At 38.6% G+C, this 22,212-nt stretch overlaps 1 protein-coding gene across 1 annotated transcript; it reads right to left on the bottom strand.

Moving 5' to 3' along the window:
- Positions 1-410: 410 nt before the first annotated feature.
- LOC122156088 (interleukin 18 receptor accessory protein) lies at positions 411-16,667 on the bottom strand. Its single transcript, XM_042810568.1, has 11 exons — positions 16,640-16,667; positions 13,729-13,854; positions 12,489-12,756; positions 12,214-12,388; positions 10,801-10,975; positions 9,323-9,391; positions 8,957-9,074; positions 6,622-6,776; positions 5,945-6,082; positions 1,535-1,705; positions 411-794 (listed from the first exon to the last, which is right to left on the bottom strand). Exons 2-11 carry the CDS (start codon positions 13,844-13,846, stop codon positions 421-423), a joined length of 1,761 nt encoding a protein of 586 aa, XP_042666502.1. The 5' UTR covers positions 13,847-13,854; positions 16,640-16,667; the 3' UTR covers positions 411-420.
- Between the last annotated feature and the right edge of the window lie 5,545 nt (positions 16,668-22,212).

The following is a 22,212-nucleotide window of genomic DNA, read 5'->3' as shown; positions in this document are numbered from 1 at the left end:
AGAGCTTGGATTTGTCCTGCAGAACTGCGCAGAAAATTAAACTACAAGATTTCTCAGTTCTTTTTTTAATCTTTTTTTCTAGGGAAAAAAAAAAAAAAAAGTATGAAAATGCTTCAACAGAAAAACAATGGAAAGAGAAGAACATTTGCATGTCTCAACATCATTGCAAAACAACATAATAAATATCCTAATAATAACTTACTAAAGATAGCTTACATATACATGTGTGAGAAGTGCCACATAGTTTTGCTGTGTGCATGTTTGCACTGCAGCCCTTCTCAGAGTTCTAGAGTGAGATACTGCTGGCTCAAGTGACAGTCCAGAGTAGTCTGCTAGTCTGCTGATGTAAAAAAAAAAAAAAAAAAAAAGTTTAAATCCATTAACTCCTGAGATAGCAGTCATTCCTCTGTGAAATTTATGCTATCGATGTACCAGGCTGAATAACCTTTGGAAAAAGCCCTTTAGGCTGCAATTTCGCAACGCCTTAGTGGTATTCACGGGCATGTGGTAGTGCATGTATTTCCAGAACTTTTTGTTTGGAGCAGTAGAAATAGAAGGCTTCCAGGTAATGACTGGTAAAATCCGAAGAGCCTTCTTAACTACTGGAGGCAAGGTCTCTGGCTCCTGGAAAGCTTGGAACTTTATTAAAACCAACTTGATCTTTTTGTCTTCCAGTGCACAGTTCACTGCTGCCTGCAGTTCAAAGATGTTTGGTCCGCTGACATAGGCTGGGCTCAGAATAATGATTGTTCTTCTACTTTGTTTAATAGCTGTAACAACTTCATCTGTGTATGCTGGAGAAGAAATTACAATTGCTATTGCAAAGTGTATTGGACTTTTTATCCAAATCAGTTCATTTAAGAATGGATAATCACCAGAAATACAGAAAACCAGAAATAGAAGTGCTGAGCAACCACATTAACCTTAAAACTGTTCATGATCAGAGGGTACCTCTGCCATTTTTATGCAACTTTGAGAACAGAACTGCATGCTCAAAAGGTGGAGGGCACAGCTGAAATCACAACCACAGCACGTTCAAGCAAATTATCAAAGGACACTTGGATTTGTCTGTCTCTCCCAGGGATACTCAGGACTTCCAGTTATTGCTAGTGGCACTGACCAAGGTGAGTCAGAAAGTAACTAATGAAAAATTCAGGGTATTCATTTTTCAGAATGGAGTCTGCCTCTGAATAAATTCTTGGATGAGAAGCTCTGTCTCAGCCAAGTACCTTATAGAATGGAAAGGAAAGGAATGGAATGGGTTGAAAAGGATCATAATGACTATCTAGTTTCAAATCCCCTGCTATGTGCAGGGTTGCCAACTACTAGATCAGGCTGCCCAGAGCCTCCTCAACAACCACACTCAAACATTCCTTGGTTGCAGAGACCAGGTAAAAAGACCAAACATGGCAAGATATGAGCAGAAACTCCTGTGCCAAAACATACCATTTGTTGAACTAGTGCATAAGGTTTCTAGGAAAGAAAATAATGTTACAAGGAACTGAAGACTTTCTACCAACCACAGGAACCTTACCTCCTCCTGGAAGAATATCTCTTTCAAGAATGCATAACTTGTATCCGTATTTGGTTTCAAGCATGTCTGGAAGGATCTCCAGGGCAAATTTTTCCTCACTAATAAAAGCAGAGTTACTTTCAGAAGAGTCTGTTTTTGCATAGGATACAAAGGCATCAAATTCTTTGCCATCTAAAAGAAATAAATATATATATATAAGTAACACAGCATACATTAACAGGTGTCTGAAGTATTCAGCTTCTTACTTAATGCAATATTTCCGCTTATGTTCTATACATTTGCTACCTATTTAAGCAGACCCAACACAAACTGAAACTTATAAAGCAATCATGAAGAACAGCAGTTCAGTTACACAAAACCAAACTCGTCTCTCCATTTTCTTCTCTGTAGACATCTGCTACCAAAGTAAATGAGGACATTGCAGATGACCAATGCAAGAAAGTTTAAATTAGGCACTTTCTTTTTTTTTTTTTTTTTTTTTTTTTTTTTTTGTATTTTTACATCTATGTGCCAATTTTAACCAGTGGGAGATCTGGCACCTCCCAGGAACATCCTATGCTCTAGGAAATGATTCCCAACCTTTTCTGTCATTCACCCGAATGCTGAGTCCAAAGATAGTCACAAATGCACAATCTGCTTTATAAATATAGTGAATTTTACTTTAAAAAGCTGGGAGGCACAACGTCCCTGGATGTTAGCTGTTGTGAAAGATATGCTCTTTTCATACACTGCTATTTCTAATCAGAGAGAAGGGCGGAAGTGGCAAAGATTAAATCTGATTCAAATATGAGCTCAGAAACAGAGTACTATCCAGCTCCTGAACTTTGCTCCAGTCGCATTTAAAGAATGTTTGCAAAGTGCTACTGCTGAATACGTAAAGAACTCTCAGCTCTGAAACATTCTGGTACTAATGCCCCAGATTTTACCCATTCCTATCAACAAAACAAAAGAAACCTATTTGCTAAATGAAATTTGAGCTGCACTTGAGGGAAGATGAAAGAGAACGTAAGAAATTGCTCATGATGCAAAAGGCACATTGATCTCAGTGCAATATGAATATGAATATGAATGCTCCTAATGCCATTTGAGATGCCCTGAGGTTGGTTGATGAGATTGCCAAATTTTACATAGGCGCTATTGGAGACCCAAATATTTTGGAATAGTAGGATATTCTCAGGCAAGTCAAATGACAGCAGATATCTTTATTTGATCAGCTGATTCATATTCCATGTCAGTATAGTCAAGAGGAACCATAAAGTAATTCAGCTGTTCAGCATGGGGTGTTTCTGCAGAATGAGCTGAAAAGCTCTCTAGATTTCACCATGTTGATCTCATTTCAAAGAACGGGAACTGAGACATCTAATCCCTGCACAGTCACATAGGTAATAGCATTGAATCTTATCTCTCCATGCTAACATTGTGATTTCTAACCCTAGGTGTTAGATTAGGATCATAAGGATCAGAAGAAATCATATGGAACCCTGGGAGCAAAGGAAATGCATGTGGAAAATTAATGACCCGCATGAGTTGGGGTTGAACAACTACATTCATAACTAGCAGATAACAGAAAGTATATTATCAAAAGAAAACATGGGCGTGAAAATTGGAAAATTCAGCTTAGAGGCTGAGACTATCCCCAGTGTTCCTGGCCATACACTTCTGCCATTTCCTTGTAAGAGTGTTGAAAGTCTTGTGGTAACAGAAGTTCGTACCACAGAACTAGCTCTCTAGTTATCTATTACCTTCTGCTGGGCTATTTTACTGCTAACTTGAGCCAATGTAGGCCAAAAAGAGTGAATCAGCAACAGCAAACACACATGGCTTGGAGGTGGGGCAGTGGGTCACTAGACTGGTTTAGCTGAAATGTCCAGCTACACCCTGATCTAAAGATCCTTTGCCACTTTTAAATGACAATGAATTCTTTGCAGAACAAGCCAGATATTTTCCTCATTTCACCCATAGAGGTCACTGCAATCTTATTAGACAACCACCATTGATAAAAACATAATGGTTTTTGTTGTTGTTGTTGCTTTTCTTTTTAGCATCACTACTGCAAAAACAATTTAAAAAATGCATACATAGTTAGCACAATTAGGATATTTTTTTCCAGAACAGTACAGAAGAGTTTCTCAGTACAGCCTGAGAAATTTTTGGGACATATGTTTCAGATGCTCAAAATGTTGGAAATGATGTTAGTTAAGCAAAGTTACTGTAAAATTTGTCTATAAACGTTAATTCCCCAGCTTCTTCACTGTTTCTTTCTCCCTGTGGGAGAGGCAAGATTTTTAAGAAGTATATCTTAATTAGCTATGGAGGAAGATCAAGGGTTAGAAAGGAGTGAGATAAAGAATGAGCTTACTGCTGTTTTTAGCTAACTATTGAACGGGTACAGAGATGATGGAGAGAGATTTCTCTGAGGCCCAGAGCGATAGCAGAGAAGGCTACAAATACAAGCAGCAATAATTAAAATCCCCATTAGAAGTTAGTAAAAAAACTTATCACTGCAAAAATGGTCAAGCACTGGAACAGGTTGTTCTGAGATGTTGTGAATTGTCTATCTCTTGAGGCATGCAAAACTTGGATGAACAAGGTCCAAAGCCATCCAATCTAGGCTGGCTCTGCTTTCAGCAGTAACTTGAATTAAATGACTTCCAGGGTCCCTACCAGCTTCTGTGGTTCTGCAATTTTCTAATGCTGTGCTAATAGGAGTGGGAGAGAAGGAATGATGGAAAGGAAGAAATGGCAAAATGACATCAAATTTTTGCTTTTTTGCTTTATGAGCAAACCATTTCAAATCTCAAGTAAATTGATAGACATCCATATGAGGTGAGAACATCTTTGGGGTGAGAACATCTTTGGGGTGAGTCATCTTCAGGCATAAAACCTGCTGAATAGGCATATCTAGTCTGCACACTTCATGCCCCCCATGTCATAAATGGGGTTGTGCACATGCAGTACACTGGAGTCAAGGAGTAGGACAGAAGATGCAAGAGATACAAAAGGGTCTTAAACTTCAATGTAAAAATCTTGCCAGGCCTGTCTCTGTCCTGCTGACAAATATTATAAGGTCGAAGGGGACTTTCCAGAGGTTCTTAAAGCAATCTGCTACCAAGCAGAGGGGAAATTTTAAGTGATTTCCCAAATAACTTCTGACAGATGTCCTAGAGCTTACAACAATACTTTCCAAAAAAGGCAGTCAATTGTTTCACCATTTATGTATTAATAGATACATAGATAAATGTATTTGGTATTCACACATAATTGAAATACACCTATGGAAACATGAAAGTAAACTCATGTATTATATGTCTCAAGATGCATCAAGACTCAAGGATTTTTATAAAAATTTCCTTGGGTAATTTCCATCAGATTTATTTAAATCCACTAGAGAAAATTAAATGCTAAATTCACTGAAGTGGGCACTGTGATTTCTGATACATTTTTTGCTACCTAATATGTCGGAGGCCCATTTTAGCTGAAATGATGTGGCAGTGCTGCTACAGAGACTTGGAATTTGAAAAAGTTGATCACTGATGTAAAATCGTGATAGTCAACGTAACTTCCAGAAAGCAAAAACTGCCTCAAAGTGCACTAAGCTTGTGTTCCTCATTATCTTATTTCACATAACCACAGGATGGCTGATGCTGGCAGGGCCCTCTGTGTCCCTCTGGCCCTGCTCAGCAGGGCCACCCAGAACAGGGTGCCAAGGTTTGTGGCCAGGCAGCTGTTGGCTCCATCTCCAAGGAGGAGACCCCACAGACTCTGGGCAGCCTGTGCCAGTGCTCTGTTACTTGCACAGTACAGAAGTGTTGCCCTGTGTTCAGAGGGAACCCCCTGTGCTTCAGTTTGTGCCCATGGCCTCTTGTCCTGGCACTGGACTCCACTGAAAAGAGCCTAGCTTCAACTTTTGTACACCCTACTCTCAAGTATTTGTACACATTGACTAGATCGCCCTGAATTGCCTCTTCTCCAGGCTGAACATGTCCAGATCTCTCAGTCCCTCCTCAGAGGAAAACCTACTCTTTTGATCATCTTTGTGACCCTCTGTTGGACTCTCTCCAGTACATCCACGTCCCTCATACTGGGAAGGCCAGAACTGGACACAGTGCTCCAAGTGAGGCTTCACCAAAGCTGACTGAAGCAGAAAGATCACCTCTTGCCAGCAGAAAGATCAGCTGGCAATACTTTGCTGAATGCAGCCAAGAATACTAAGCATTCTTAGCAGCTAGGGCACACAGTTGACTCATGTTCAACCTGGTGTCCATCAGGACCCTCAGGTCCTTTTCGGAGCTGCAGAACAGGGTTATTAAGAGAGTTGAATTAATGGGTTAGCCCACACCAGGTTAACTCAGAGAACAAAAGACAATAGGATAAAAGTGAAGAATAGTAATTTTATACCATATTTCTTACCTTCTGTAGTTTCATTGTGGGCCACATAGCTTCGGTACATCAGCACTATTTCAATCCAGTGCTGATAAATAAAGGCAGTGCACAAAAGAAATGCAAAGAGAATAGAAATGGCACTGCACAGTATGTACAAGAAAAACACTGTAGAAAGAAAAGGGTTTATTGTAAGTCAGACTTTCCAACTTAGATAAAAAGCTCCGTTCACAAAAGAAGCTCACAATCTTCATTCCTTCCCTTCTAGCAAGCTTTAGAGAAGACAGGAATTCATTTATCTGCAAATTTCAGCACAGTGTTTCAGTCTACTATGAGGGATAGTGCTTGAACTGTATCTCCCTCTTAGTACGAAAAGCCAATTTGAGATGAAAGGTATAGAGAAAATGGTCTAACGTACACTCAGTGGGACTGAAAACAAAAACTGCTTAAAATGGGAAATATACACATAGCTGCACACAGAACCCTGCTGGAGACTTCCTGTGCCATCCTAGTGATGAATGTCCACTGTGAGCTATGGTTCAAATGAGAGAATGGTTTAATTTCCACACTGATTCTCTTTTTGGCCTTTGCTTGAAAGGCTGCCATATTCATATCAGGTACAGCATAAACATACATGCTAAGGATTGGGAAAACAGAAACATCCCATGCAAATCTTTAAGGGCAAGCAGTCCTCCATCTGTTCTTACCTCTCTGTTTTTTTTTCAGTTGGATCACAGCAGTAGCATTCCCCACAGAATTTTGAGCAAAGCAGATGAAGTTGCTTCTTAGGTCCTTCTCAGTAACTTCTTTCAGTTTAGCAACATGATGAAGCACATGTCCCTTTAAACATCTTGGGCAAACACTTAAGTGAAAAAGTATATATTTGTGTGACACCTTTGCAGCTCATTCATACAATCCCCAAACATCTCAAATACAGAGAAAGAAGATCTTAGCAAATTCTGAACATTTAAATTGAAGTTTTAACAGAGATGCATAACCCTGGTTTGGAGCCTCCATTTGTGTTTTATTTGCATCATAAGAAGATAAAGACAGCAAAGGTTTGCACACTGAAAAGTTTATTCTTATTTCATCAAAACTCAGCAAAATAATTAATCTCTTGCTTAGCTTTAAATATGTAGGTCTTTTGTACTTCAGTAAGATTATTTGAATTTTCCTAAGACTTTGAACACCCCCCGCAGGACAAATGTAGAGAAATTAAGCTTCAAAAAGGAGCCCTGAGAGACAACAAGCTGAGAAAAAAGATGGAAAAGCACCATCTCTTTCCAAGGTATACAAGTCCCAAGGACAGGACAGGCAAATAGAATAAAACAAAAATGAGGAACTGAAGAACAGAAAACGAAATGGTGACAAAAGTGCCTTTTGGGCACTCTTAGGAATACCCAGTGCTTCTGAGTCTCAGTGTTTCTCTTTGGAAGCCATAGTACATGTGTCTGTGGGTCATCTCAAGTACTCCTCATGTCATGTCACTGCTGGCCAGTGTGCCAATGTGACAATGAGCTACCTCCACTAACCCAAGAGTCGTGGGCATGAATATGGGCAGTTAATTTTAGGATTCAACATGTGCTAAAGCTCTTTTGAGAATGGTTTATAGCAGGGTGGCTGGTACTAGATGGTCTTAAAGGTCTTTTCAACCCAAACCATTCTATGATTCTATGACTCAGAACTGAGCAGTAAAATATATGCTTGTATTGCATAGATTTCTTGCCCAAGTTGGACACTGTATAACTGAATGAGACAGGAAAATACAGGAAGGAAAGGGAGGCATGGAGACAATTCAAGTCATCTCAACTGACAGCACGCTCAACATGAGTCAGCAGCCTTCACTGGTAGCCAAGAGAGTAAATTGTATTTTGGCATACATTAGGTACAGTATAGCCAGCCAGTAATAAGAAGTGATTCTCCTGTTACATATTAGGGTTGGTGCAGCCTCATCTTGTGTATTGTATGCTATTAATGTTAATATCCTTGAAAGGACCCAGAGGAGGACATCAAAGCTGGTGGCAGGGCTGAGGGCATGTCCTGTGAGGAGAGGCTGAGGGCACTGGGCTGCGCATTTTGGAGAGAAGAAGGCCAAGAGTTGACCTCATTGCTCCCTGCAGCACCCCGAGGAGGGGAAGCAGAGGGAGGCCTGGGGCTCTGCTCCTGGCCACTGACGGCAGAAGGGAAACGGCACAGAGCTGCACCAGGGGGGTATCAGGCTGGGCATTAGGAACAATTTCTTTACTGTGAGAGTTCAAACACTGGAACACGCTTCCTAGAGAGGTGGTTCATGCCTCATGCCTGCTAGTGTTCAAGAGGCATTTGGATAACGCCCTCAATAATATCTTTTCATTTTTGGATAATCCTGATGTGGTCAGGCAGTTTGGACTCATTGGTCTTTGAAAGTCCCTTCTAATTAATTATTCTGTTCTGTTCTATTCTATTCCATTCTTTAAGGTCACAGGAAACCTTTCCCCTGCATGTCACTTCCGTGTGGAGTCCAGTTAATTCTTGCCAGGGAAGACTTGCAGGGTCTGAAATTCATTTCTGCATGCCCCCAGTCTGACCTAATGTACATAACTCAATAAAAAAAACCCAGCTTTTGAGGCACACAATTCTATGTCACAGAGAACTGGTATACAGTACTGTTTCACTGGATCCAGTTTATTCCCCACTTAGAGACAATTTTCATAGAGATGGAGTGAATTGTCAGCAAGGCACAACAGAGCACACAGGCACACAGCTGATGCAGGCACAAGGGGCCAAGCACCATTCATGCTGAAATTCCCTGTGAGATAAAGCTTTGGGAAAAAAGAGTTAAGACTACACAGAAAATACTGAATTCTTGAGTTTATGGCCATATCATATTTTGAACATGTGCTTCTGTATGTAAATGTACTCATGGACAGGCACTATAACATGTTGAAGGACAGATGGTTCTGAGCTCCCTTCAGTAAAATTACATATTAAGTAAAGTTCTTGTGGAAGGATTTTTACAGTTGCCAACAGCATAGTAACACTGCTATTGTATTGCTTTCTTACCTTGTTTCCTGGTTCAATTTCTCATTTATATTTTCATTGTCTCTTTTCCATATTACTCTTTTCTGAGTACCTCTTTCAAACCCAAACTGTACACGGCATTCCAATTCAAGGGGTTTTCCTGAAACAAATTAATACAGGAAGAGCGTGAATGAAGGTCACACTATTTAGTAGACTGCGATACATGTAATATATAATGTTTATTTTAATATTCACTAATACGTTAATTAAGAAAAAAAATTATAGAAAATTCTCTGGAGAGCAAAGCTCCAAGAGAGCAAAGCTGTTTTATTTTATCAAGGTTTATCATCATCTACAATTTGCTCATTTGAACATTTTCTTTCACTATCAGAGAAAGAATAAACTTACCAAGTTCTGCTTCAAGAATCGCCACACCACTGGGATGCAAAATGTTTGGTGGATGGATAGTGTTTTTTGCTGCAATTAACAGGACTGCTATTAATAAGTGCTATTGCCAATGCCAAAGACCAGAGAAAATATTTCAAAGGTATATCTTTCTCTTGATGTTAGGTGGAATTTTGACATTACAGTCCAAGAGGATGATTTATGGTTGTTAAGCTGTCTGAGAATTCACAGTATGAAAGCTTTCTCTACAAAACTTATATAGATACTTAAACCGCTATGTCAGTAGATGAACTGGGGAGCTCAGCATCAGCACTGCACCTGAGGTAATTTGGGATTCAGAAACAAGGATCCCCTTTGCAAAATCCCCTGTGGTACCCAATCCCCATACACATTCCCTGCCAAGCTCCATTCCACATCCACTAAGCATGCACTAACTCCTTATTCACACTTTAAATACACAACACAAGTACGTGCACTAAAATACCACATTGTTAGAATTTTTTCTAAGCAGGAGTTGACAAATAGCAAGGATAATGACACCTAGTTTGTGCAGTGTGATAAACAGGTACCCAGGCTGTGAGAACGTGGCATGAAGGGCCTAAAATGCACGGCTCTGATATTCTTGGGAAATCCCATACTACAGGAAATGTTGAAATGCTGCCGCACAAACACTATTTTATTTTTTTTTTAACTTTGAACTACGCTGAAGCAGAGAAAGCTGCAACCCCTCTACTTCTGAATACAAAATAGATGCAGCTGTGTCACATTGCTGGTGTTCCAGCCTAGAAGACAAGGCCTGAAAGAACAGGTCATACAGGCAGTGATGCTGTCCCCAGATAGCATGCAAAAACAAAGAACTTTGTTGTCTTTGTTGTTAGATTGCTCTCAGGTCCCGTATTTCCTCTGATACAAAACATCACATCACCATTTTTAAGTGAAAAAATGAAGATCTCATGCATTACAGAAGAAAATACCGTGTCATCCAACTGTAGAAGGGAATTCTCTAACTCGTACTTTAACTCAAGCCACCACTTCAGGACACGTGTAGGAATGAGATACAGCATTATATTCCACATCTGCCAAGCAAGATTAGCATTCTTCCATCTTGGTATTCAAATATCTTTCTAACACTGCACACACAGTGCATGGAGAACATTGGCACCAGCAGTGGTTTCATGAATTCTACTCTCAGATTAAGTGATTTAAAACCTTGTGTAGATTTGATTCCCGTTGTTAGGAATCAAGGCAGAATAAGATCTTGACATCTATGGTATTACTAAATTTATTACTAAACACTGAAGGTCCTAGACACTGCCCAGAGATGTCCTCAGAATACTTGGAAGTGAATTTTAATGAAAGTGTAGCTAGTCTAGTTAATAATTTTTCAGAACAAGATCCTGAACAAAATATATTAATAGAGTACTAAAGAATAGGGAAAACATATTTTTGAAATATTTTATAACAGTTAAAATATTACTCACCAACGACTTCTACTGTAACTGCTGTTCTCATTGTCCATTGAGTAGTGTTGTCAAATATGGTGTAATCACATATGTATATTCCAGCGTCTTGAACATAAGTTGTTTTCAAGTAGATTTCATTATCCACAAACTTTAGGCTTTTCCTGGTTTTCCTGTATTCTATCTGACGGCCATCCTAACAACAATAAAATAGTATCAAATAATTAAATGTATCCTTATTGTAGTTGTTACTGCTGCTGTTAAACTATATTATAAGATACTTGGATGGAATTGCCATGACAGTAACAGTAGGGTTAAGCCAAACTCTTTTCACTGAAAACAAAAACTTTCTGCTATTTAGATTTATAAAAATCATGGGCTATAATATGTGAATATCAGTACATGTTAAAAAACAACAACAACAATTTAACTTTTGTGGCTGCTGAGAGATATGTAAAATAATGAAAAAATTATGAATTTAATTCACATTACTAAAGGTCAAAGAAAAGGATCACTGCTTTGTACATTTACGGAGTAGGTATTTTTATTTTCATAAATAAATGATATTTGAAACCAGTTCCACAACATTTTATAGGAAAAAATATGGTTTTGGGTTGTATAGATTGATAGTATTGTCACTATTTTCAAAAGGATGAATACTGCTTTTTGAAAAGTGCCCCTAGTTTTCACAGTTTTATTTAGTTAACATCTCTAGGGGTACTAGGAATTTTCCTTAAGACAAATGCAAAATGAGGTAAAGACATACCTCATATAAAGCTTGGAAGTAAATGAAGAGTAACTTTGACTGGATGATCATTTTGCTTGATGAATAAATACTGTAAATAGTACCAGGTAGTAAAATGAACAGTTGAATTTTCAGTTATTTTTGTTTGCTTATATAGTACAAGCTTAGATGGAACTATTAGTAAGTATAATAACTACTAGTGACTGTAGTATTATTTCACCTTAATGAGAACTATTGGTGATAGGTGGATGGTTGGACTAGATGATCTTGAAGGTCTTTTCCAACCTTGGTGATACTGTGACCCTATGATTCTGTAGCATATTACAATTATCACAGACGAAGTAGGGATAAATTTTAGCTTGAAGGTAATTTAGCAGTCATTTGAAAAAGACTAAATCAGTAATTTCTCTGTGGGATGGTGCCTCATTAGAAACAGATTCTTGGAAAGAATCATTTGAAATATTATTATTAAAATAAATTTGTTTCTAACATAGCTAATTTTTTCTTTCATATGTTTGATATTTTCAGAATTTAAAATCAAAACAGAACTTTAAAATTTTAAATTTCAGCAGTGTCAATTTTGTAAATAACCAATTTTTATTCTCAATTACTACAATTAGTTGAAAAGAAAATATGCGGAATTCCGTACTTCCACTGTGCTTCTGAATACTTAAAGGACTGACTCTTACCTTGTACCATCTTACATCCACTTTATCTATATGGCTGTAGCATTTTGTCCCAGGACAAGCTATTGAATTCCCACTGCCAGCAAGAAGATGCAGTGTGTTTGTACCATAGCCTGCACATTTTGCCTCTGCCTTTGTCTGAACCTCCAGAACAATTTTGAGACACGGGATTTTTTCACTGAGTGATACAGAAAAAAAAAGTTAAACTTTTAATATAAAAGCAAAATAAATACATCAATTCTTACCTAGAAATATAAGCCCTTTTCCCCATTACATACTGTATCATACAGATGTAGATTCCAGAAGCATTCTCCTTTACTGGTTTAAACCAAAGTGCATCCCCTTGCAGAGTAACGTCAGAGCTTTCCTCAACAGCTTTAAGATGTCCTTTGTCTTTCTGACACCATAACCATTTCACCTCATGTTGCTTTAGAGCTGAGTTGTTATAAATGTTGGTAGCATCTTTACGTGGCAAAGCACATTGTAAAACAAACTCTTCATCACTAATTGCACGATACCATACTTGAGGCTTTACATAGGAACATCCTGAAAAGTAGGAAAATATCATATCAGTACCACCTGAAAAGCACACACAGCAGTCATGTCTAAAAAAAAAAAAAAAAAGAATACTGAAAAAAATAGTTTTTTTTTTTCATGTGACTTTCGGACTAATGACCAACTTTGACCAAATAATTTTCTAAAACATGGAATTGATCAAAGTTCTCAAAGACTTGCTCAAAAGTTGTTGCCAAATGTTTTTTTCAAAACATTTTTTTCAAAATGCTTAATATGAAAATAGCTGAAGATTTTTAGTGAACCAAAGATTTTCATGTGGATGCTAATCTGTTAAACCTCCTCCGCTCTGTAGAAAAAAAAGTGTAGCTCTTCTAGCTTCCCTCATATTAATGCAGAAGGGAGTGAGACAAACGTGAAGAAGGAGAGCCTGCCTGCCTCACTCCCTAATTAAAGTAAGACTGACAAACATTTCATTATCATCTCATTGCTTTCAAATCTTTGCCCTCGTACATTTCAGTTGCTATGTCTAAATGAAATGAATTTTCAGATTCTGATTGCTGTGGTCGCACATCCCAACCCCGGATTCTCAAAAGGCTGACCAACCTCCTAGTAGAATGGATGTAGTAACCCCTGAAAGAAGGGTGGCAGGATTTCATATCAGTAGAAGGGAACACATGAACTGTTTGGTTTCTCACACGCCCCAGTGGGAAATCCTTTGCAGTTTTGGTTTCTCTGCAACTGGAATTAAGTAAGTTCTTTCAGATAGACAGATGAATGGAAAGCTCTGATATATTGATCTCACCCAGCCTTGTTTTCCACCTCCCCTATGGTTGGACCAGCTGCTGGAGACTTCAGGGAGTCATAAAAACCACTAATATTTTCCATTAGGTTACCAGAAATTCTCCTTTACATCTCATGAAGTCGTGGCTAGAAGTAGATCTGCTTCTCTAAGTTTTCAGCAAGTATTACGACCACCAAAACCCACCAAAGCGGATTTCTTACCTGGCAAATTAATCCCTCTAACTTCTGTTCCATAAAATGCTAGAATCCAGGAAAAAGTAAGCATCATCTTCTTTATTAATTTTGGTTGGTATTCTGAGATATTTTCTTTAAGAACCATCCTGCTTTCTGTAAAAGAGAAAAACAGACTTTTTTTGCAAATAATAAAATGATAAGACAGGTGGTTAAATATGTAACTCATTGTGTAGCTCTATGAACAATAGCAGACAGTATTTTGTAGATAGTGTGTTTTAAAAATGAGGTTCGCAGTGCTCTTCCTGCTCTTATCATTTCACACAAATGCAAGATAAATAGTATACAAGAATACAGAAAACCTCTTCAAAATATCTTGCAATGATATATTTATCATACATCTTATATGCAGTACAGGTAAGCATTACATATACACAGATCTTCTGCATCACAGCGCTGTGCTGCCTGAATGACCTTAGAGAATTGCAGAACAGGGCAACATCCACACCATCGTTAGGTGTCAGCTCTGTGCTGTGCCATTTGTGAGCATAAAGTGGGGAGCTTCTAACATCCAGGAGGTCTGGGAGAAGGTCCACAAAGCTCTCAAGAGTCTTACATTGCAGCCTCCTCGCCAAAGTGAAACCCCGAACCCTTTTGCATGAATTATTCTGCCTCTACCACACAGAGGCTTGAGCTGTGTCCCACAGCCTTTCCAGCTGTGGGGCTAAAGAGAAGGCAAGTTGTCCAGCATTCATCTTCAACAGCCCCAGATGAATTTGGATATCTAGTTAGAACATCTCCAACACTGATGTTCCTCATTCAAGATCTCAGCGAGTAAAGACACACCCTTTGCTGGTGCTCACATTGTGCAATTTAGACCTCAATAATTTTTCTTTGCTCTTTGGGCTGTTAAGTGACTCTGCATTTACGCAGTGGCTAGAAAGACACTGAGTCAGCCTGAGGGAAAAAAAGGTCAGGCAAGGGCTAGTCCCTAGTCTGTGAGCATCTCATGCAAATTAGACACAATTCAAACAGGCAGGCATCAAGAGATCATCCAGGGCACCATGAGTTGGCTGCCTAGATAAGGAAAACTCACACTACATTTTTTCAGGAACCTAACCCACATAGAGAGGAGCACTTTAGTCACTGTTCTGTTCAAGACGTCTCTATTCCCTACAAGTGAGTGGAACAATCTATTTTTACACTCAGAGGTCATAAAGGGTAGGCTCATTTGTTTGCCTTAACCCATCCTGGTGCTTTCTTATAGACCATCAAATCAACCGTCAAAATGCCATTACCCCGTATACACCTTAAAAACATACTGAAACTCCAAGCCAGTAAGTCAATCTGAATAAAGAGACAGTTTCACTGGGTGCAAGCCCTCCTAAATTTTAGAAAGACTTTTATCCACTGCATAAGAATGAATGGATCCTGACTCTCTTGGATCTGTTTTAAGGCAGTCATAAAGATCTCTCTCAAAGCATCCATTAGTGTTGCAACTCTGTATACAGCAAAGATCATGTTCTGAGTTATGTCACCCAACAGTCCATGTGGCAAAAGCATACTGGTGCCAGTTGCTAGCAGAACCCAAGAGCCTTGTTTGTGATTCAGTGCTGAACCCCCCTGAGCAGGAAAGTTGATGCAATGGGTCATTGTTGCCAAAGAGAGGTGGTCTCATCTGTCATTCTGTCCTAGCACACTCATCTCTCTTCACCCTAAACAAATGGTCCAGCCCCTCTATGGTGACAGCTGCAGTTCTCTTTCATGTCTCAGTTCAATTTGCTAAGCCATTAGAAGTTAAGCTCTGGGACTGCTGATTTTCCAGCTATTCCTTTGTTCGTAAACAGGGACAAGCAGGTTATATGTAGCAAAACCATATGAAGCAACACAAAGCATTTAGTAATACAAATGACAAATGATAATGTCTATGTTCTCCAGTTTAATTCCATGCTAACAACCCTCAGGTCACAAAGGGTCACTGTGAATGGGAAGAAGTGGGAAAAGGAGGGTTAACAAATGAAGTTAATAGCTTTGGTCAGCAATTTGCATAACTCTCTGTTGTATTCTGCTAGCTGTGATAAGGTACATCACTACCAAACATGAGTTAACACTTATTACAGAAGTGCCATCATGACAGCATGTGAGGTTAAGAAGTGTGATCTTGTAAATGTGCTAGATAGGGAGAGGGAAACTCACAGCTAAAGCAAACAACAGTTACCAAAAGAAGGGGGTTCTTGAAAAAGGATAATCTTAAATGACCATCTATATTTGTTTACACTGTGGGTGGACTCAAGGTGATTCAGTGACTTAAAATATTCAGTGACTTGCCAGTATTTGTCAGGAAAATCAATACAGTCTTTCCCTAGGTAACATTATCTACCTCTCTGTCTTCTCCAACCATGTGTGCATCCCTACTGTCATATCCTTAGTTCAGCAATTTAGGATGCTGTTTCACTGGAAATCAACACATATGCAAAGGAGGCTAATGTGGTTTTAAAGTAATTTCCTATGGTAAAACAATGCAAAAGAGAAGAATAAGAGCTGTTCCCTTTTGCCTACGTTTTAACTCCTGTAAGACACTCAGAAAAAAATAAAATTGATGAAAGTCACTTCAGCCTCAGAGTTATCAATTTCTATCAGTTGTCACAGATTTACATCACAAAGGCTGATTAATCTGATAATCTGATTCTAAATGTAAGATTACAAATAGTCACACAAGAGAAGAAAAAACTTCACCAAGCCTATGAAGTGAAATATAGTCTAGTGAAGCTACTTACTGAGGCTTTTTTTTTCTTTTGCTCAAGTAATTAAGAACACTTTACTTTAAAACACATATTAAAAGACAGTAAAACTAACTCACCTGTAAGTGGTGTAAGTGGTATAAGTGGTGAACAGACTAAAATCTAGAATTAAAAAAGGAGAGATTATCTGAAAATCTTACCTGCACATTTTACACTACGTGGTACGAATTGTGGTAAGGTTTAGCTGAACACTGTTGAGACTCTGTTTCCTTTACAGGAATTTCCTCTACTTGAGTGTCATCATCCCTTCCTTTTTCGGTTTAATTGCTTTAGGTTCAAAGTTTCCGGGTAATTTTCTTGTAAAAAGATAGGGGGAAAAAGGGTTGCCTCTACTAAAAAATCAAAGCTTTCTGAGCTTTAAATCCTTTACTTGCACTGCATTTAGAAATGCATTGGACTTTTTAGTTTGCTTCATTTACGAGGAGGAATGGTAGAATATTCTTCTCTCTTTTTTTTTTTTTTTTTTTTCCTAAGTGTTGCTACTGGGTGGGTGAAAAGAGTACATAATTTCCAAAATCTGTAAGCCAGGCATACATCTTCTCAGTACAGAATAATATTCACTATACCCAGCAAGTTCTTACTATCCCTAGAATCATAGAATCACAGAATTGCTCTGGTTGGAAAAGACCTTCAAGATCATCAAGTCGTTAGTCACTTTCTGCATGATGCGAAGAGGCACTGTATGAGGGCTGTGACACACTATCTTTCTGTGCCCTCACACTTCAATCTTGTTGGCAACACTAGTGGGGCTTTGCAGATAGTGAAAAACGTAGGCCTGATGAATACGAGCTGTCTGTGACATCCCCATTGGACCTGCTAGGCAGGCAGAGCACTTCAGCATATCCAATATCCAATCCCACATGGTTCAGCTCCTCTTCCAAGGTTCCTCTAAGGATGTGAAATCCTTACAAGACAGGCTGCATATTGACTCTGACTACATAAAAGCATAAGAGCATTTCAATAGATGTTCTGATATACAGGTCTCTCCGCTTATGCTAGACATTTCAAGAGCAGTAGAACTTTTATACCCTCCCCCTGTGTGAGACTTACTCTCTTTACTGCAGCTTGGGGTAATTATTCTATTTCATTCAGGTTCCACGAGAAGAAGGTAAGAAAGGCTTTTTGCTGTACAGCAAATAAATGTAATATTGCCTCTGCTCAGAGAATCATAGAATCATTTCAGTTGGAAGGAAACGTTAAAGGTCATCAAGTCCCATTCCCCTGCAATAAACACACGCAGCTCAATCAGGTTGCTCAGAGCCCCATCCAGACTAAAAATAGACACATTCTTTTAGGCAATAGACAGTACTAATGTTTGTTTATGTTGGGTCCTGAGCATGTGGAAATATAAGATGGGTATTCTCAGATTCCATAGCTGGTGATTAAGCTTAGTGGTTGTTTCCTCCAATATTTTCAGTGTTTTGCCCCAGCACAAAATATATGTTTGATTTCTAAGTTACAAGAGGCTCCAGTGATTCTTTATAGGTTTCAGTATAAAGAGATGAGACTTTTGTAGGTGTCCTTTTTGACTGGGGGGAGAAAAAAAAGCAGTTCACTTTTCCCTTTAATGAATAATGGAGTGCAACACAGACAAAGCAAAGCCCATGCTACCTTCATAGAATCACAAAATCATAGAATCATTAACATTGCAAAAGATATCTAAGATCTTCTAGTCCAACCGTAGACCCATCACCACCATGCTCACTAACCTAGAGCCATTGCTCAGACAACCAGGAAGAGGGCTGTTTTCCAAATACAAATCTTCCAAACATAAAATGTACGTCAACCTTTTCAAGTACTAACAAGTTCATTAAAATAAATAATAATAAAAAATGAAGTCGCCCAATCACTTGATAAAACACCAGTCACCCAGAGTTTTGAATGAGGACAGATGGATGAAAATCTTGTCAAACTGTACCAACCATGTGGCTCAGCTTCTGCCAAGACTCACCCATCCTCTTCTGTAAAAGCAATATACATTCTAAAAATCAGTCTCACACACTGTACTTATCAGGCTCCTCCTTTCCCCTTGCTGCTAGAGCATGTTTACAAAGGAACGGATCCAGAATTCCCTCTCTGCCTCCTCTCCACTCCCTCACTCAGCATATTTTAGGCTATGGCCATAAGAAACTGCAGGCTCCACACTCAGTAGTACCTTTCCATCCCCCTGGAAAGTCAAGGCAAGAGTCCATATCCTACCTTGTTCATCTCACATCTGCTCAAGCCTTCTGTCAGCCAAGAAGCAGAGGGGAAAATGTACTTCTCTCATCATCTCACCATCTCAGCATGTAATCTTACACTAGTAGGAAGAATTAAGTCTCTTTATCATTCTTGTACTATTCTGGCTTGACACATTCACGCACCACATCCACGCCTTCCGAGCTATGGTTAACACTGACTGAGTAAGATATTTTCCACTCTGTCTATTTTCTACACTGTGTCAGTGGTGTTGGTTCTGCTGTCACAGATGTCTGAACAGTATCTGAACATGAACTTCTGTTCACATTGTACTGGATTATATGGCCAGTGGAATGGCATAAGTCAAGTGGGTTATGGAGCAGTGGCGTAACTCACCTATTACTCCCCTGTGAAATAAGGGAAAGTCTTGTTATCTACCTAGATCTGTTGCACTACAGCAGTTTTCCTTAGTCATTAGAGTGCAGTAAGACTAGTGTCACACTGATGAAATAATAACTGAACAGATCACCTGCAGGCAAATAAAAATGCAAAGCATATATTCATGAACCAGGCCTTTAAAATCTTTTTTCTCACAACATTTCACACTGTTAATCAGAAAGGACTGACTAGTAACCTCAAATTTGACAGCAAACCTTTCTTGATAGTGTATCCCACTCTTTGGAAGCCCAGAAGTACAAATGTCCATGACTACATTAAGAGTTTTCATGCAGAAGCTGATTGTGCTCTAGCACTGAAATAGGTCAGCATAATTTCTCCATTACTCCTACAGGAGATTTTACTATTATAATGGCTTTAACATTCAACACCAATTTTTTTTTTTTTTTAGTGTTTTGGATTTTTTTCTCTTCCTGGATAATTTTCTTTACAATGCTCCTATTCCTTTTCCCATTCGTGCAATCAGCTTGAACAATTTAAATCCTTCTTCAGCCCTTTCACATGCTTCACCCAGTGATTCTCTGCCTTGCATCTCTCAAAGTCTCACTTTGGTGACAGCATTTCATCAGGATTTGCACTGTACCATTTGACTTCCTTCCATCATACTGGCAGCTGGCAACAATCAGCAAATGCGTTGAAGTTCTTCTCCCAAGTTTTCATTTCCAAAGTATGACTTTCTTCCTTGTAGCTGATTTTTGTTGTTATTCCCAAGAGCAGTATCTTCCTTAAGTACTATAAATGCAATTATACTTGATGTACTACATTATAAGTCACAACACACAGAGACATTGCTTTCACAGTTGAGCTGGTTATTTAGGCTATACCTGGCTACAGAAATGAGGAGTACCTCAGAATACAATATCCTACAAGAGCTATCTTCGCAAAGGAGATTCAGACTGCTCCTAGTGTATAATGACAGCTCTTCATGAACAGCACCAGTCACTTGTAAATTTGCCTTTTTTTTTTTTAAGTCAGATTTTTACAGCTTCACAAATGGTTTTAGATACTTTGTAGAATAGCATTCCTTTACCACAGTCAGAAAACTTCAAATAGCTACATTTTTCCTGCACTATACATCAATATTTTGTAGATACATCTTATAAGTCTCCTGCACGACTGGAACTGACTTAACTATGGTAGTTGTCAAAATAATTAGAGCTATGAAATGTAAATCTGAATCATAAATAGGGCCAAAGTACTGTACTTTTACTTCTGAATTTGATGAATAATACACAATAAATATATTACATTGGACTGCAGTGTATCTCACTTGTTGTACATACTATAACCCAGTAAGAGAGGCCAAAAGGAAGATGAAACAATGCAATATAAGAGACAAATCCCCCTGATGAGTTGATTGCATATCTAGCAAAACTCAAAAATGAGACTGATGAGCTCTGTCTGCACCTGTTTTCTCTGAAGTTCAGAAAATTTGGTGTATTAAACCACAGAAAATTGTCACAAGTTGGTCAAAACTGGAACAGATTCTTGTGGAGTGTCTTTCAATATTGTGCCCAATGTAGCTTGTGGCTGCTGCAGAAAGCTTGGTAAATACTGTTTCACACAGGCATTCTATCTAAATATAGCTACTAAATCAGAAAACCATATCAAAAAAATTCCCAATCACATTTTCTCTTTCAAAATACTGAATGCTCTTCAGGTATACCACAAGCATCTCACTAGGAGGGCAACACTTGAAACATTTTATTAAACATACAAAAGATTTAATGAGGTAAAGTTTGCCCCTTCCATGCAAGGTAGAACAAACTCATTTTAAGTCTTCTTTTTTCAAATTCTCTGAGAGAACATGATAGAAAACAGTAATTCAAACATCTATTGGATCTAGAGTAACCTTCTCACACAGTACTTGAGGGACATGGATTAGCAGGCATGGTGGTGATGGGTTGATGGTTGGACTAGCTGTTCTTAGAGGTCTTCTCCAACATCAGTGATTCTATGATTTATCTTCATATCTGTCAGTCTTTACTTTCTTCCAGTATTCATGGTCTTTAATGACAAGAGGCATGAATCTACTGTTTTCTGGATGTGATACTTAGAATACTAGACCATAATGCTCAAACAAGCTGCAAACTGCTTCTAGGTTTGACAAGACCAGCATAAAGTAACCTTGTTCTGCACACACGATAAACATGTGCCCAAGCATTGGAGATCTCAATTTTGGGCTGACTTCAAAATTTCAATTTAACTTCTTGTTTTGTAAACATGCTACTGACAGCTTGCTTCTGCACACATCTTCAGTTTATCTGCAACATAACCTGCAAGTCTTCCTTCTGTCCTCCAGTTCTTTGATCTGAGACTAGTGGAAGAGACAGTATTTGTCCTGAAGCTTGGATACAGGCTCACATATCTCCTCATTCATCCCTGCTTTGCAAGTTCTACCTCTCCATCTGTCTCTGTAAAGAATGTAGAAGGCAATGGAAGAACAGAAATTTTTACAGGAAAATATATTTATGGACACGGTATTAAATGTGGCGTCCATTTAGAAGGATTTATTTTCTCTGCAGACTCAAATTTCTGCAGATTTGGTGCAGACACTGATGATAACCATACAGGGTAGAATTCATGGACAACAAACACTCAACCTTCTACATTTCCAAGCCCTTACATACTGTAATAGTGATACGATACAGGACAGTACCAACTCTTCCCAACAATTATGTTCAGTAGACAAGAAGACTTCTTTGGCACCCTTTTTTTTTTTCTTCCCTACATTGTGAATGGCAGTAGTCAGGTATAGGAAGGAATGGTAAAATACGTAGACTATGGTTTCACAGTCAGTACTGATGAGACAAGAATCTTGAAGACTGCTATCTTACAACAGCTGTCTTCTAACTGATCCCATTTGCATTCTCCTCTGGAAAATTATTTATTCCAGAAGCTTGTTCTGATTCAGCTTAGTTTATTTACCTATTTTACAGTACAAAGGAGACACTTACTGCTTGTGTAGAGTAGGTCTAACAACACTCCTGCTTATTCTTGCATATTTTTTTCCTTACTCAAAGTTTGATTTTTGCCACTTACTGTTGAGTAACTGCAGCAAAAACAAAAGCCACTGTTG

This window comes from Centrocercus urophasianus, unplaced genomic scaffold (assembly GCF_019232065.1).
Source record: "Centrocercus urophasianus isolate 14NV4802_14NV808 unplaced genomic scaffold, USGS_Curo_1.0 seq_12, whole genome shotgun sequence".
NCBI classification, from domain to species: domain Eukaryota; kingdom Metazoa; phylum Chordata; class Aves; order Galliformes; family Phasianidae; genus Centrocercus; species Centrocercus urophasianus.
The sequence above is the reverse complement of the archived record's forward strand: the minus strand, read 5'-3'. Positions and strand labels throughout refer to the sequence as shown.

Coding starts and splice junctions, on each gene's coding strand:
- LOC122156088 (XM_042810568.1), bottom strand. CDS start 13,846: ATGGTTCTTAAAGAAAATATCTCAGAATACCAACCAAAATTAATAAAG. Junction 12,757..13,728: donor TAGAGGGATTAATTTGCCAG/GTAAGAAATCCG, acceptor CCTACTTTTCAG/GATGTTCCTATGTAAAGCCT. Junction 6,777..8,956: donor AAATTGAACCAGGAAACAAG/GTAAGAAAGCAA, acceptor TTTTCACTTAAG/TGTTTGCCCAAGATGTTTAA.